This window comes from Paroedura picta, chromosome 4 (genome assembly GCF_049243985.1).
Source record: "Paroedura picta isolate Pp20150507F chromosome 4, Ppicta_v3.0, whole genome shotgun sequence".
Classification (NCBI taxonomy): Eukaryota; Metazoa; Chordata; class Lepidosauria; order Squamata; family Gekkonidae; genus Paroedura; species Paroedura picta.
The window spans coordinates 65,160,510-65,176,672 of NC_135372.1; the positions used below are offsets into that span (position 1 = coordinate 65,160,510).

The 16,163-nt window shown below is 41.6% G+C and overlaps 1 protein-coding gene across 30 annotated transcripts in view; it reads right to left on the reverse strand.

The window, feature by feature from the left end:
• Positions 1–6,507: 6,507 nt before the first annotated feature.
• Positions 6,508–16,163, reverse strand: part of ADGRL2 (adhesion G protein-coupled receptor L2) — a 219,062-nt gene continuing 209,406 nt past the window's right edge. For 10 of the 30 annotated variants that reach the window (XM_077333196.1, XM_077333203.1, XM_077333201.1 and 7 more), the window contains 3 exons: positions 12,800–12,928; positions 11,179–11,196; positions 6,508–8,613 (listed from right to left, as the gene is read on the reverse strand). In XM_077333196.1, the coding sequence (XP_077189311.1) occupies positions 7,859–8,613; positions 11,179–11,196; positions 12,800–12,928 (902 nt within the window). In that variant the 3' untranslated portion in view covers positions 6,508–7,858. Of the gene's footprint in view, positions 8,614–9,328; positions 9,382–11,144; positions 11,197–12,490; positions 12,573–12,799; positions 12,929–16,163 lie in introns of all 30 variants that reach the window. The other 20 variants (XM_077333200.1, XM_077333225.1, XM_077333205.1 and 17 more) reach the window with 7 other exon arrangements.

Below are 16,163 nucleotides of genomic sequence, written 5' to 3' on the forward strand. Positions count from 1 at the left end.
TTCCCCAGTCATTACCATTTACCCCCCAGCAAGCTGGGTACTCATTTTACCAACCTCGGAAGGATGGAAGGCTGAGTCAACCTTGAGCCGGCTGCTGGGATCGAACTCCCAGCCTCATGGGCAAAGATTTCAGACGGCTGCCTTACCACTCTGTGCCACAAGAGGCTTTCAAACTTACATGATGTTTGTCTAATAGTGCAATTCTAACCAGAGTTTTGCCTTTCTAAAAATATTGAAGTCAATGAGCTTTGAAAGATGCAATTCTGTTTAGGACTGCTCTGTAAGAGTCTTTCAAGATTAAAAGTTGATAGCATACTAAACATTTCATTCATAGGAACCAGAAATTTTCTCTCCAGGAAGGGCTTCTATTCTCCTGGGATGATGTAACTATTTTAATAGCTACATTATCCATTAGTTCAGAATTTTTTAGAGCAGAATGTGGTTGAGTAACACTGGACAATGCCTATCCAGCTAAAATAATTTATTTAGTAGGTGTGTTTGCAAACTTTTCGGAAAGTATCAAAGCAGCTACTTCCTCCACCATTTTAGGTAATCTTTTTGGATATTTTAAAATGTTGTTGGCTGTTTGCTCCATCACTTCACCCAAAGCAAGAATTAACATGTTCACTTACCTCCATGCTAATATATAAATGTTGCAAACTTGTCTCCCTATAGGCAAGTTATTTTGTACCATTCCCATCCATTCTAATGCCAAATCAGAGAAAACATTGCATGGCAGAAAGCTACCATGGTATAGCGATGGCTTCTAATCTGGCAAGCTGGATTTGATTTCCCGGTCCTTCCTGCATTGTGAAGGGGGTTGGACTAGATGATCTTGGAAGTCCTTTCCAACTCTATGATTCTATGATTATATACGCAGCCAGCTGGATCACTTTGGGATTGTCACAGCCCTGGTAGTGCTATTCTGACCAAGCAGTAACATCAGGGCTCCCTCAGCCTCACCTACCTCACAGGGTATCTGTTGTGAGGAGAGGAAGGGAAGGTGATTGTAACCACTTTGAGACTCCTTCGGGTTGTAAATAGCATGGTATAAAACTGATTCTTTTTATAAACACCTGGAACATCTTTGAGTATTCTGAAGATGGCAGAGTAATTTTCAGTTTCTTGTCCACAAGTTATGACAAGAAACTTATTTACTTACAGAGCTGCTATCATTTTAAAAATCAATGAAGAATAGGAACTTTAAATAAATGAACACAATCTATAAATAAAATATGCTTATAAATTTCACTTGGTCATCCTCATTTCTGCATTTTCTCAGCTCTTTCTGTTCATGCATTTTCCAGAGGGAAATTTTTTAACTTACATTTGTCACACAGTTTGACACTATTTAGTAAATAATAATAATGAACAACTAACAGAAAGGAAAGCATAATTTACATGCTTTCCCTTGGTACATCTTCAATATATCTAACTCTCAACATGGCCCCATCTGTAGATGTACTTAAATCAGGAGATTGGAGCCATGGATATACAAGACATCTTTCTAGAAGCCTGAGAAAAGCCCCCAGGTTTGCAGAAAAATTAGAAATACATTTTTGAAGGGAAAAAATGGAGTGGTGGTTTAAAATCCCCCAAGGACCACCTTGAGAGAAGGACCATCTTTAGCTTTAAGAAATTAATGCCCTTTTAGTGGCCATTGCTAGACAACCACACAACGAGAGGGGCAAATAATCTGCCCTGAGTCGATTGAGACAGGATGAAATAGAACTCCACACACACACACACACACACACACACACACACACACACACATATATCCTTAATACTATTTTGCTCCCTTATATATTTGGGGAAAAGCCTCCTGGGAGGGGACTGTCCAGGGCCCTGTCCGCCCAGGCCCACCCTGATTGGCCCTACCCCTCCAGCTCCCACCCTCCCTCCTTGCCTGCTAGAAGCCTTGTGGCTGCGGCCTCCACTGACGCCCTCAAGGAGAGAGGCAGCAACAGGGCTTTGTGGCCTGCAGGTATACTCCTGCTGGGAGGGAGCGGGGGGGGGGGGGGGGTTGCAGCCCTCCCGTTTTTAAAATGGGATATATATATATATATGTGTGTGTGTGTGTGTGTGTGTGTGTGCCTCAGACAGGAGGCCTCCCCCCAGTGTAACTTGGTTGGGCAAGGGCACATGCACAGTAATTCTGATAGGCAAGGGGTTACTATTGGTCCTCAGTCTGGCCTCTGGGCAGTGTTGGAGGCAGTGCTTGCTTTCTTGAGGTGACAGCAGGTAGTGGCTGTCAGGAGAGCCAGAGCATGTACAATTCCCCCCCCCCCAAGAATAGCTGGAGCGCATGTGCAGGCAGTGGTTGCAAGCATAGCTAGAGCACATCCAAGTCCCCTCTGGAGAGCATGAGATTATGAGAGTCGTCCCCCCCCGAATAGCCAGGCTGCGCAAGAGCCCCTCCCTTTTTGCAGTGCTTATCTATTGCCAGCCTTGTTCTTGTGCTGTTAGAGATGTTTCCACATCAATCAAAGGAACAACTATAGCTTTAAGCAATGGATTTCTTTAGTGGCTGTTACTAAAAAGCCACAGTATTCCAGCCTGGGTTTCAGGGAGTAAAAGGGATGGGGTGGGGCAGAGCCTTTTCCCAGGATTATATTGTCCTTTGAGAAGGGACTCATTTGAACCAGCCCTGGCTAGGACTGACAGCTTCCAGTTGGGTAATTCCTGGAGATTTTGTTGTGGAGTCTGAGGAGGGCAGGCTTTGGGGAGGGGAGAGATCTTAGCTGGATATAATGCCATAAAGTCCACTCTCCAAAACAGTGTTTTTTTCCCCAGAGGGACCGATCTCTATTGTCTGGAAGCAACCTCTGGGAGATTTCATATGATTTACATTACTCAGCTAGGACTGGCTGCTTATTACTGTTCAACAGTAGCTACTCTATGAAAGGCAGTGGGGTCAAGTGGTTAGAGCTTCACAGTAGGATCTGGAAGACCCAGGTTCATATCTCCGACTTGCTGTGGAAGCTTAATGGGTGATTTTGGACCAGGCACATTCTTTTAGCCTAACATACCTCATAGTGTTGGGTGAATAAAAAGCAAGAAAGGACAATAATATAAGCTGTTTAGTTCTCACTATGGACAAAGGTAGAATATCAATCAATGAAGTAAATAATAAATATAGTTGAAGATAGGAGGTGGTAAAAGCTTGGTTGGTGAATGGCTGAGGAAAGGATGCATCAGGTAAAGAGGAGATGATTGCTTTGGGGGATAGGTTTGCTACAGGGATAGAAAGAGGAAATAGTGTGGAAAGGGGTTATAGGGGAAAGTAGGGTGCCACCTCACAAATTCTTGACTGTTCCCAGCCATGGACATAGGCCTGGCTCAATGGTCAGCAACACACAACTGGGCTACAGTTTTCTTCGGCATAGGCTGTCAGAATGGGAAGAGGGAAAGCTTAAGACAAAGGGGCAGAAAGATAGACTGGCAGTTGCATGTGGAGATATTTACTAGTATCACAGGTACGAAATTCCCAGATATTTGGGGGCTGGACCCTGGAGAGGGTGAGGTTTGACGTGAAGAGGGAACTCAGAGGAGTACAGTGCCATAGCTTCCACGCTCCAAAGCTGCCATTTCTGCCAGGGCAATTAGGATTCCAAACCTCGAGATAGGAGCTGGAGAACAACCAGAATTCAAACAGCTGTCCAAATGACAGAGATCAGTTCTCCTAAAGAAAAATGGTTCTTTTGGAGGTTGAACTCTAGGGCATTATACCCTGCTGGGGCTTCTTCCCTCCCTAAATCTCTCCCTCCCAAAGTTCCACCTCAGATTTCTAGGTATTTCTCAACTTGGAGGTGGCAACCCTAAGAGGAACTGATCTATATATAGTTGGGAGATGTGGTCTTCCCCAATGCAAAGACTGATTTGGTGCTGGCAGGGCCCTCATGGCTGACTGGTTAGGTGCCTGTGGCCTGCCTGCTGCTCCTGCAGCTCCAATGTTCTTGGGTTAGGCTGCAGAGGGTGCATGCTGGGACCCCAGTTTGTTCTCACTACCCCATGTCACCAAGCTCTGCCTGTTGTCCTGACTCAGGTCCTGCTGCTCTCACCATATATATGCCACTGTGGGCAGGGAAGGGAGGGGAGGGGAGAGACTCATTGAGATATGTCAGAGTTCACCCTGCAAAGCAGCCATTTTCTCTGGAGGTAGACACTGCTGGGGAGAGGGGAGGAGTGAAAGCTTAAGACAAAGGGGCAGATAAAGGTAGATTGGGGTGATACTTATGGGAGGGTGGGGCTTGAGGGGGGGAGGTTATAATGCCATAAACACCACCCTTCAAAGTAGGCATCACCTCCAGGTTTTGGTAGTGGTGAGACAAAAGAAAACATTGAAAACCAGTGGTTTCCTAACCAAAAGAATCTTCTGTAGCTAAGCCTAATTATCAGTTTGTATTCTTATTCCTTCTTAATCGCTAGTGTGAGAAACATGTAAGCTGAAGCATTTGATTACTTATGGTGGACACCTTTCTTTAGATTACTGTTCTGAAAGCAGAGCACAGGGGGCTTTCAGAGAATGGGGATGTGGTTAGACATTTAAGTAGATCCTCCATGTAGTTCATGGAAGCCTTAGATCCAAACTCTGGACAACCAGTTGGTTTGGGGGAGAAGTTTATGCTACACTAGACAGCTATTAAGTTATGTTCCTTTGGCCATGCCAAGCTCATACAATACTTTTGATGAAGTTACATAAAAGTTAGGGGCAGATGGGAACAAAACTCTAATCTGGAGAATTAGGTTTGATTCCCCACTCTTCCACATGATGCCTACTAGGTGTCCGGGACTCAGTCACAGGTCTCTTAGAATACGCTCAGTCCCACATAGCTCACAAACTGTCTGTTGAGAGGAAGGAAGTGTGGTTATAAGCTACTTTGTGACTTCTTAAGGTACAGGAAAGCAGGACATTAAAAAAATTAATATTCTAAAATATTCTTCTAAATATTCAAGAAGCCCTGAGCAGCCCAGGGCAGCTGCAGCAAGAGGAAAAAGGGAAGGAACACTGCAAAGAGTACAACGGTATAGGCTAGATATGAAGAAGTACAATGATATAGGCTAGATATGAAGAAGTACAACGATATAGGCTAGATATCAGGAGTACAACGATATAGGCTAGATATCAGGGAAAAAATTTTCACAGTCAGAGTAGTTCAGCAGTGGAATAGGCTGCCTAAGGAGGCGGTGAGCTCCCCCTCACTGGCAGTCTTCAAGCAAAGGTTGGATACACACTTTTCTTGGATGCTTTAGGATGCTTTGGGCTGATCCTGCGTTGAGCAGGGGGTTGGACTAGTTGGCCTGTATGGCCCCTTCCAACTCTATGATTCTAAGAGCCACTCAGTGTAAAGTACTTTAGCTACCACCACTCCTGACTTACCACTCAGTGGTAGCAGCTGGTGTGTGAACAGACCTTCTTACACAATACTCAGCAACAATAAACAACAGCCAGCATCTATCTAGGCTACTATTCTGAAAAATCCCGAATAGTTTCAGGGGCAACCAATTTCAGATAGCCAAAATTCAGCCCCAATTTATATCTGGCAGAAAGATTAGCTGTTACATACCAATAAGGTAATTTTTGGCTTTTTTCTGGCTCATACTAAATGCACACCCATATTAACCATCTTGTGAAGATATTGGGAAGTTTATCTGCTTAAACCTTGCTCATTTCATTGGTGCTTCCATAGATTTCCAGTGGATTATGCCCAACTGCCTTAATTATTAAGGGAACAGTTGGTAGTATTTGCAAGCAACCAGGGCTGCATGAAAACAAAAGGAAAAAAACCCATAGTGACAAATTATCATGAAACGTCTGTATATTGTTTAAACTTGGATGACTGGAAATGAAAACTCGAATCGGAAGTATGCTATAGGCAATATAATGTAGAGGAATGAACAGATAGTTCCAAAATAGTATGTCTCAAATTAAATCCTGCTTCTGCTGGTGGCATGCTAGAAACTGCTTTGGGCAAAACATCAGTTTCCTGCCTCGATTCCCCATCTGCTAATAGTAGCAGTAACAGTAACCTAATTTGCATATCACAAAAGACCGCTGTGATTTACCATCTTTGCAAGGCCTTCAATATTCACAGTGCTTCTATAAATGCTACAATATTAGTATTTTTCCCTGTGACAAGAGCTTATCTTTATCACTAATTATAGCCACATAATTACAGTTGTCTGAAATATGACTGCATAGTTTGTAACCATTTTTTATTTTTAATTCCTATTTGAATTTTAAAAATCTGTTATGTAAATGGAGGACACTGCCATACATTTTTTGTAACAGGAGCTTGTGTTTCTGATCTTGATCATATGTGACTATGACTAGAATATCAAGTAGCAGCAATGACCTCTATTCAATAGAGATATATAGGCAAGCTCCTACTTCAGTCTTCAACGTATAAATTGAGAACTGTACAGGAGCAGCACTAAGCAGAATTTAGCTGGCAGTATATAATAGAGCTTATGACTCATAGGTAAGAAAGCGCATTTTACCTATTTGAAAAAAATTCACATTTATTTACTGTCAAACAGGTGTTAAACTTTACATTGGATATTAGTGATGGGCTCATTATTAACAGGTTTACATAAAGGGATGAAAAAAGCAGAATTTTTCTGAAACAATGTACAATTAATTAGATCTTTTATCATAAAATAAATTAATTACTAAATATAGGCAGAAGGAGTATGGAAGAGTAATATTTTTGTTTTCTCTTAGCTTAAAAAGGACAGGCACCATTTGTTCCCCATTAAGTTTTCAGAGTAATATCCTGGGTCCCCCCTTGCCCCCCCCCACTTCTACCCCCCTCCCCAGTTAAAAAATGCAATGGGAACTAATTTATAATCTGTTGCAGATACTTTACCAAATTTGTGCAAGGCATGGCATTAATTGGCTTCTAAGAGAATTCTCCCCGGAAAATATGTTCATTTGGCAATTAAAAGTTTGAAACATAAGAAGAAATACTAACGTCAAAGCAGAACACTGTTTACAGTGAAAAAGAAGTAAAAATGGGAAGAACTTGCATTTTGAACATATTACGGTACTATGAACCAAGTGTAAGAAAAAACAGCTTGTAGCATATGTGCAACCAGGAGCGTTTCACAATATTTTCTTCAAACTCTTTAAAATTATTTTAATGACAATTAAATTTCCTTTTGGACACAAATGTCTTTATTTTTTTTTACCCTAGCAATAGAACAAAATATAATTTCTTTAGCCATTTTTTTTTCATGAGAACAGTTCATTGTACAGTTGAGGAAATATATGAAATAAGGCCTGTGGCTTGATTGCTAGTGGTTAGACATGTTTTCAATCTTTGCCATAATGGAAAAGATTTGCAGTGAACTGCAAACTGACGCAGAATCTCTCTCCTGCTTTTGCAAGTCTTGTCAGGAATAGTAAGGTACAGTAAATTTGTCCCACAGGATTTTTAGAGCCTACGTCTTGTATATAATACAATGTAGGCCTACAAAAAATGATGCAGCCATATTTACAAATTTAGTTCACAAACTGCTGCAGTAAAATGGCTGGAACGCTTCTCTTTGTGTGTGTGTACGTGTATTTCACAATCTCTTTTATGTCAGCAGCAGAAGATATCTTAAAATACCTCGATGGCATCTCTTTTTTCATTGTAACAAATAATTCTTTTAGTATACTCTGTGTATATACAAAGCTTTGTTTTATAAAAATTCACAGAACTGCAAGGTCCAGTCATCTCCGTTACATGGGAGACAGAAACCACAGGGACAACAGAATTGTCTCTTCAAGCAGATATGAGGGAGCCTGCATGGGGCCAATTAAGTCTGTTTAATACTTGTATGTGGTCTTCAGTATTCCTTTGCTACACTATTAAAGGCTTGTCACTAGTTGCATTTGTCCTTCCCTAACGTCCCCTTCTGGAATACATCCTTCCTTGTTAATTGGAATTATATAGCCGTCGCTATTGCCCCTGCTGATTTGATAGTACATCTGAAGCTGATGACCGGCTCCGAGATTTGGCATGCTTTTGTAGTAAATGTCCTCATTCTCACTCCTCCTGGATGGAGAGAGGTCTTCCTCAATGTCGGGACTGCTCTCGGGGTAAGGAGAGTCTCTGAGGTTGGGCATGCTTGTGTAAAGAGAGTCTCTGTTGGGGGACTGGAGGTGGTCCTCGACTTCAGCTGTCAGCTGTGACACGTAGCTATCGGTCCCTTCGGTTTTCACTTTCTTCTGTGGCTGGTACAGAAGGGAGTGAGTCCGCTGGGGAATCAGGGGGGCCTCAAGCTCCTTTTGGTGCAGCTCCAGGCCTGGGTTATCACTGTGCATCAAAGATGAAGCATCTGCGACGATAGCATCATCCTCACTACTGCTCCCGCCGATCACAGCTTTGATTGGTAATGTGCGCTCTAGGTTGTGGTTTTTGCTGCTGCCCCGCAGGTTGTTGTGCACTAATTCTGAAATGATCATTTTTTCAAATGCGGCATCATTCAGGCTTAGTCCACAGTCTACAACTTGCACGCCGTCATTATAGTCTCCGTTGCGCAAAGAGTAGCTGTTGTTGAAATTACCATTTAGCGGTAGAGTATCCATGGCACTTGTATCCCTGGCATTGTTCAGTGAATGTCCTGCAAGAGAAAAGTGACACCCTGGGTTAGGGTCTACACTGGAACTACAGTTCTTATTCTATGAAAGATCTTTAATGTAGTTCAGGACAAAGTTGTACTTGGAGGTAAGACTTGAGAAACGTTAGGGTGATTGGATGTTCCCAACGGTAAGGATATGTACCTTATAAAAGAGAGAGAGAAGTTTATAAAGTAGTAACACTCTTCACAAAGCTTCCATGTTACTTTAAGTTAGAAATTTGAAAGTAAATGCAAGGTTTCTAATTTTACAATTTAGCATCAGTTCTGGAAGTCTTCCGACAAGGAAGGGGAAGGTCACTCCATGCCCTTGCATATGTAATGCAATGCAATTCATTTGTAAACATTTATATTTTAAGTACAATACCATGATTCAGGGGGAAAAATCAACAGAATTTGTCCTAAACAACACTAAATTAAAAGCAAAAAAAAAAAAAGGAATCAGGTCACATACAAAACAGAAGGTCAATGTATAACTAAACCCACGTCATTGGCAAGCAACTACTGTTAACAGCATTTCTAAAATTTCCTTTTTGTGTGTGTTTTTTTTCTTTTGAAGATGGAATAAAGAAAAGAATGAAAAAAATGGACAAGTACAGAGATTTCATGTTAAGCACAGACAGCCACCTCTCACACTAAAGGGACTGGGGTCCACAAGCACCATCCAACAACACGGAAGACAGCAGGTGGAATGACTCACTTTGGACAACTCACATCATGTCTGTCTGCTCAGGCTATCTGGCCTAAGAGTAGCTGATATATAAAAGAAAGTAAAATGATTTATTGTAACATGATGAAGAATTACTGAGCTTTTCAGCAACTTAGTCAGAGCAAGGGTTCAACAAATTAGATTGCTTGCAATAACAGCTTTTCCCCATTCTAATGTGAATTTTTGTTTTTGTTTTGGTTGCATTTTTTTCTACCAGCAACGGCCCCAGGCTTCAGAGGGTCAAAGTTTGCCTGCAGCCCTGCAGTCTGCATCAGTCACAGTGACAGCACTAAATGAAACCACCAGAATCTATTTAAGAGTTAGGCCCACGGACACCACGGGCAACATGGAAGTCAAAAAGCAGAAATGTTAGGGATTCCTCTAAGCATGGGTCACAGAAATTAACCAAAGAATAAATATTAAGCTGTGGAATGGGAGGAGATTACCAGCCGGGGCTGACATTTTCAACTGCTGGAAAAATGGAGAAATTGGATACGTCTTGCTGGAAAGATGAAAAGAAGTTTAAGAAAGAAAGAAAGAAACAAACAAACAAACAAAAAAAACCCCCCAGGAGTTTTATGGTGACATGCTCTTTTTTCTAGAGATAAAGTAATTGGTATTGCTGGAGACACAAAGACATGTAAACTAAGACATCACATTGCTTCCCAGGCAAAGAAGAAAAAAGAAAGCTTTGAAAGAAACTGAATGGTATGTATCATGGAAAGTTAGATGATTTGTTAGTGAACTCTCCTAGAAGAATCACTTTTATCAGTCTAGAGAAATGTGTGGAAAAATCAAGACAGAATGAGGTACTGTTTTTGGAATGAATCTGACCACTGTGAGGCTGCTGCATTATATGCAAGGCTTGGAGGAGTTATACAGAAAGAAAAGTGATTTTTTTTTAGTATGTCTAAGAACATTTCCTGATTTACTTTCAGCCAGCGCTTAAAGCTGCAGCTTTACCAAGAAAATTCAAAGTTGCTTCTATAAAGATAGAAACACTGGATTCATGCCCAAAAAGTGACTTTTTGTTTGGTTACAGAATACTAATTTTTGAAGTGCGAGAGCTGCAGCTAATCTTGTATTGTGTTGTTCCAGCCATCCATGTGCACTGAATTAGTCAAAAGGATGGCAGTTCTCTGAACAGCTTCTTTAGGCTTTGATTAAACAACTCTTTTTTGTAGCTGGGTAATTTCATATATGTTCCTAGATCTCTCTAGCAAAAAGCCTTATCCATATGGAACATATGGCATTTATAAGAGACAGCCAACATATGGACTACATGCCAGTATTCATTTCCTCTATGAAGGCTCCCTCTCTCTCTTTTAGAAATAATCTAATTATTTATCCTCTACTAAAAAGATATCGAAGCATATTTAATAATCCAAAATGAATTTTCTATGATATACTGCAGAGTTAAGCACACTCGAATATACTTCAACCTGTTTTAAAGAGGCAAGTTTAGCTGCCCATGATCAGGTAATTCACTTGAAGTCTTTTCATTGCCTGTAGCAAGATTACAGTAGGAATGTGAACACATAAGTCAATTATTAAGCACCTCTGCTTAACAGTGCTCCGTTTTTTTAGCAGCAAATTATTTCAGCATTGGATATCGTCAGTTACCAATAGGGCTTGCTACAGACCTTTTGTGATTTTTTTCCCTTTCCCAGAAAGCAGTACACATGTACTGTTTGTACAGGGAAACATTTCATTTGCAAATTGTGAACCACTTGCCCGCTGAGTCTACTTCATGACCGCTAGTTATGTTTTAATTGTGCCCATTAAAAATCATGCTGAAAAAATTTACATTTGATAGGCAAAGTTAAGTTTTACTCCCATACTTGTCTCTCTGTAGGTTGCTAGAGGAAAGCATAAGGAAAGTAAGAAAACAGGAGAATGAACATAGAAACTGCAGTTTACCTTTTTAAAATAAAATAAGGAAATCTGACATGGAACAACAGGTCTGTTTCTTAAAAAGAACATGCTTAACATAGACTTTCAATTACTTAGAGACTCTTATTTTATAGCTTATTTAACCAGTAATAATTATTCAGTAGCGAGAGAAAAGCAGTAGGATAGCATCATATAGTACAGGGGTGGACAAACTGTGGCTCTCCAGATGTCCATGGACTACTTCAGTCTTTCTCAGCCTTTTTGCCATTGAGAGGCCCCAGAAACATTCTTAATTAAGGCTTCAATAAATCCTAAAAGTGGTTTCAGCAGGTCAACCTCCCTGCCACACAGAAGTCACATGTCACCCAGACACTCTCACTAGATGTGACATCATGCTTCATAGATCCCTGCCCCACCAGTGTCAGAAAGGGAGTGGCCTACTCTGCTGGGCTAGGAACAAGCCTGGAGCCACTCTGTCACCCCCTGCCACCCTCACAATGCTGTTAAGGTAAAATGAGAGTACTTACCTCTCTGGCCTCCAGGTGCTACCATGTGCAATGAGCTTCGGCCAGCATAGATTTTATGACCGAGGCCCCTCCACTTTCCACCCACTCCAGGTCCATCATTGGCCATTTTGGGGGAAGGGGTCAGGTCGACATAACCAAATATGGTCATATCAAGAAATGAATTGACTCCCACCCAATTGGCGAAACCCTTCCGGAGCTGTTGAGAAGCCTCAGGATTTCATGAAACTCCTGTTGAGAAAGCCTGGACTACATGGTAATTGTAGTCCATGGACATCTGGAAAGTCATAGTTTGACCACCCCTGGTATAGCACAAGTAAGTTAGTGATAAGCTGTGTGGTCTATCTCCAGTAGTGAATTAACGTCCCAACATCTGCTTAATGCATCACAGTAATGCCATGCTAAATGACAAATGTGCTTGACACATCCCATACTAAAATGGAACTGCTGGTGCTGCTGACAGTATTAGGATCAAGGCCACACGTCCCACACTTCTGTGTTCTCTTCTAATTCTAATCACTGCCTGAACATTTTTCTAAGGAAAAAAAAAACACCCTCACATAAAGCTGCACTATACTATAGTTTGCCTTGAAAATATAACTCTGGATATAGTTTCCCACACCAGGATAATCCAGATGTCAAGATGCCTTGTGTGGGTTTAATTGTCTAATCAAGTCCAGAAGCAGAATGTTCTCAGCAAGCTTTTGATTAATTTTATATTGTATAGATGTGATACCTCTAAGTGATATATATCTTGAAGATGGGCTCTCAGACCAGGGGGTGTCAGTCCTGTAATAGTATATTAAGATTTATGCCACCTGTGTTAAAAACATGGATGATTATTGGCAACGGCTATTATGGAAAAGGCATTATCACTATAATATAGTGCAGTTTTACAAGCCTGGCATTATCAGCAGTACTTCTCGAGGGAGAGGTATTCTGAAGGCAGTTCTAGCTCCCCAGCTACATTAAAGGAAGGGGGCATTGAACAAAATATCATTAAGAAACACAGGCAAGATCAACATATCCCGAAGTGTGGGCACACCTGGTGAGTTAAACACAGGAGCTGAAGGGGCATTACATACAACAGTTTCAGCGAGCAATGTGTTATAAGGATTGTTAGTGCCGTGCGGTCGAAGAAGAGGGTTTGTTAGTAGGTAATTGCCAGTCATTCCTAAAGCAAAGAAACAGAAAGAGAGAGAGAGATCAGCTCTTTAATTTGATTCTGACAGTTCCAATAAAATATATTTTTTTGTTTCATCATGAGTCGTGTATATCTTGTCAAATTTAATTCAGCAGAACACTTCTGAATGTATTTGAACTACTAATTTGAAGGAAGAGAGTGAAAATGTAGTTAGATTTCAGTAATTCACAGGTGCCGTCCAAATCCCCAAAGTAAACACCTGCTGAGAATGACATTTGCTAATTTATACAAAATCGCTGTTAAAACAAGAATGGCAATTAAATACCGAAAGACCCAATGTTCTGTTTCAAGATGTTACAACTTAATGTCTGTAACCTTAATCGTGGATAGGCACCAGAATAGAGAAATCAAAATCATGTTAATTTAAAGGCATCGGACAATCTCTGATGGGGAAAAAAACACCAGAGTTTATTTGTGACTTAAGCAAAATTAGAACAAGATTTCTTTAAAAAAAAAAAAAAGGGCGGGGGGGGGAAGCACACAGCTTTTTCAGCCAGGGGTAAGTTGAGCACAAGCTGCAGGAAGCCTCTCTTATATGCAAAAGAGCACATGCTGAAGGTTTTGGGGCTGAGGGGTGGGAAGACTGTGGGTAAATCATTCACACATTCTTGTAGAATAAATGGACCCATGCTGCAATATTAACTACAAGGCTTTTGTAAAACTCAATTATCTCTAAAATATATCTGTTCTCTGAGTAACAATAATCTTACATGAATACACTAAACAGCTAGTTTAGCAATTTCAGTCCAAATGCATCAACATTTTTTTGTATTAGTGTCGAAATAAGCAGGCAAAGTTTCAAAACAATATCTTAAAAACCAGCCCTTAGAAACCCGCATGGATCTTGGGTCTCTTAAATGAACACACTCGTCAACAGTACATAAAATTAGATTATAGCCTCTGATAGTCTTTGTGCACACATATATATCACGTAAGAGCTAGGTGAAGGTGCTATTCAACTGAGCAGTATGGGAACGCGTTAGGAAGGGTTGATCTTGTCTGAATATATTACATGTCCAGAATGAGATACAGTGCAGTCTAAAAATTTACATACAAAATTTAAATTGATTAGCTTCTCATTGTGGCAATGGAGGCAGATATTACATTTTAAATATTAATGCCTTATCACCACTCAAAATATTATTACTGTAGGTAGCAAAAAATCCTGGAGTTTGGGGAATTGCTTTACTGACAGATTATGTTAATCTTATTTGGTGTTGGTTTCATTTATTTGATTTTCACAGATTTTTTAAAAATGCAATCTACATACAAGAAAGGGCAGTTCAAGTAATCTTCTGCTGTGGCATACATTGCAAACTTTCAACTGTATGGTAATTTCAGCTAATTAACATAATTGAACATGGATTCACATCCCCCCCCCCTTTCATTGTCATTCTGCTGTGGCAGACTGAATATTGATTCTCATTCTTTAGCCCTGGTAGTTCTAATAAATAAAGCTCAAATGCCATGGGTCTTCCCTGCAGATAGGGAATATAGGGTTGCCAAATCTGAGTTGAGAAATTCCTTGAGATATGGAAGTAAAACTGTTGGAGTGTGAGGAGGGGAGGGACTTCATCGAAGGGTTATAATGCCGTACAGCACCCCTTCCAAAGTGGCCAGTTTCCCTAGGGGAAATTATATCTGTAGTCTTAGATATCAGTTTTAGTTCAAGGAGATCTCTAGGTACCATTTGGAGGTGAGCAACCTTAATAGAATATGTGGGGAACTTCTCTTTCACAGGCCCTGCTAAAATTAGTGGGAGCTGTCCATGTCCAAAATGAGGCTTGCTGGTTTGTTAGAGTTGTGTTGGCACCAAGCTAGCTGAATTCAGCAGACTTTACAATTATGAGTTGCTATCAATACAGCCTGCCAGAAGGGAAAGTTTCTGCTGTCTGCCAGCAGGGAAAGTTTCTGCTGGTTATGAATATGTGGCTATGTATTCTACTGACAACTGATGTTTCTCTTAGGGCCTACACAGATATTATTAGGCAAGAAAAATATCACCTTTCAAAGTGTTTCATATTGGCACACTCTTACTCTCCTTTCTCAACATGGGGAGCAAATAATGTCTGAACTTCACTGAATGTTTATTTAAATTCACTGATCTGACCCTGTCTCTCTATCTACAGAAGGAATGGTACTTTGCTGTTATGGGATCAAGGAGATAAGGTGTTCTAGTAAATATGGTACAGTTTGAGCGAAAGACTGTTTTTTTTCTCCAGGAGATGGGTAAGGGGGAAGGATGAAATTTTTCTCAGGTAACATCTGAAGAAGTCCCAATTTTCTAGCACAATCTTCATTTTTCCAGAAAGTTGGTGCACAGTTTATTGATTTTAGCTGAGCTGATGTAACTGGGAGCAAAAAGAAACCAGGTGAGAAAGACTGTGCACTGGATTGGGATATGGGACATGTGCAGTTCAACACACATCAGAAAAAATGAGTTTTTCAATATGGATAGATGCTAGAGGGAACTGCAAGAAGTTGGCACTTCCCTGTAGTGTATACCAGAATCGTACAACTCTGGGATGAGAAGCATCAGCGGTTTACCATAAACACAGAAAGATAATTATTAATCATTTACTGACCAGCTGTGTGCTTCTGATTATAATTTAAGACTTTGGGGCAGAGAAAAGTGTGAAAAAGCTTGTAAAGGTCTCTATGGCCCATTTTGTGTGGTGGTGACCGTGCTGGGCCGCTGAGGGTGCAATGCTGTAGAGCAGTGGTCACCAACCACCGGGCCACAGCCCGGTGCCGGGCCACGAAGGCCTCAGCACCGGGCCGCGGCTCCCTCTCCCTGCTCCCCCGCAAGAAGCTCGCCAGGCTGCGAGCAAATTGGCCGCAGAAGCGGCCGATTAGCTTCCGGCCTGGAAAGCTTCTTGCTTCGGGGGGGGAGGGGAGTGAAGCACGGCTGCCGGCACGCCGCTGGTGCAAACGTGCATGTGCGGACTTGCCGTGCATGCGCGTTTGCGCCTGGCGGGGCTGCAAACGTGCATGCGGCAGTTTGCGTATGCATGCGTGCACAAAACTGCAGTGCCCTGCCAGACGCAAATGCACATGCATGGCAAGTCCACGCATGCGCGTTTGTGCGGTGGAGTGCCGGCGGCCGCGCTTCACCCCCCCCCCGAAGCAAGAAGCTTGCCGGGCCGCAAGCTAATCAGCCACTTCTGCACGTTTGCATGCGCGGGGCCCGGGTCGCCCTCTCCCC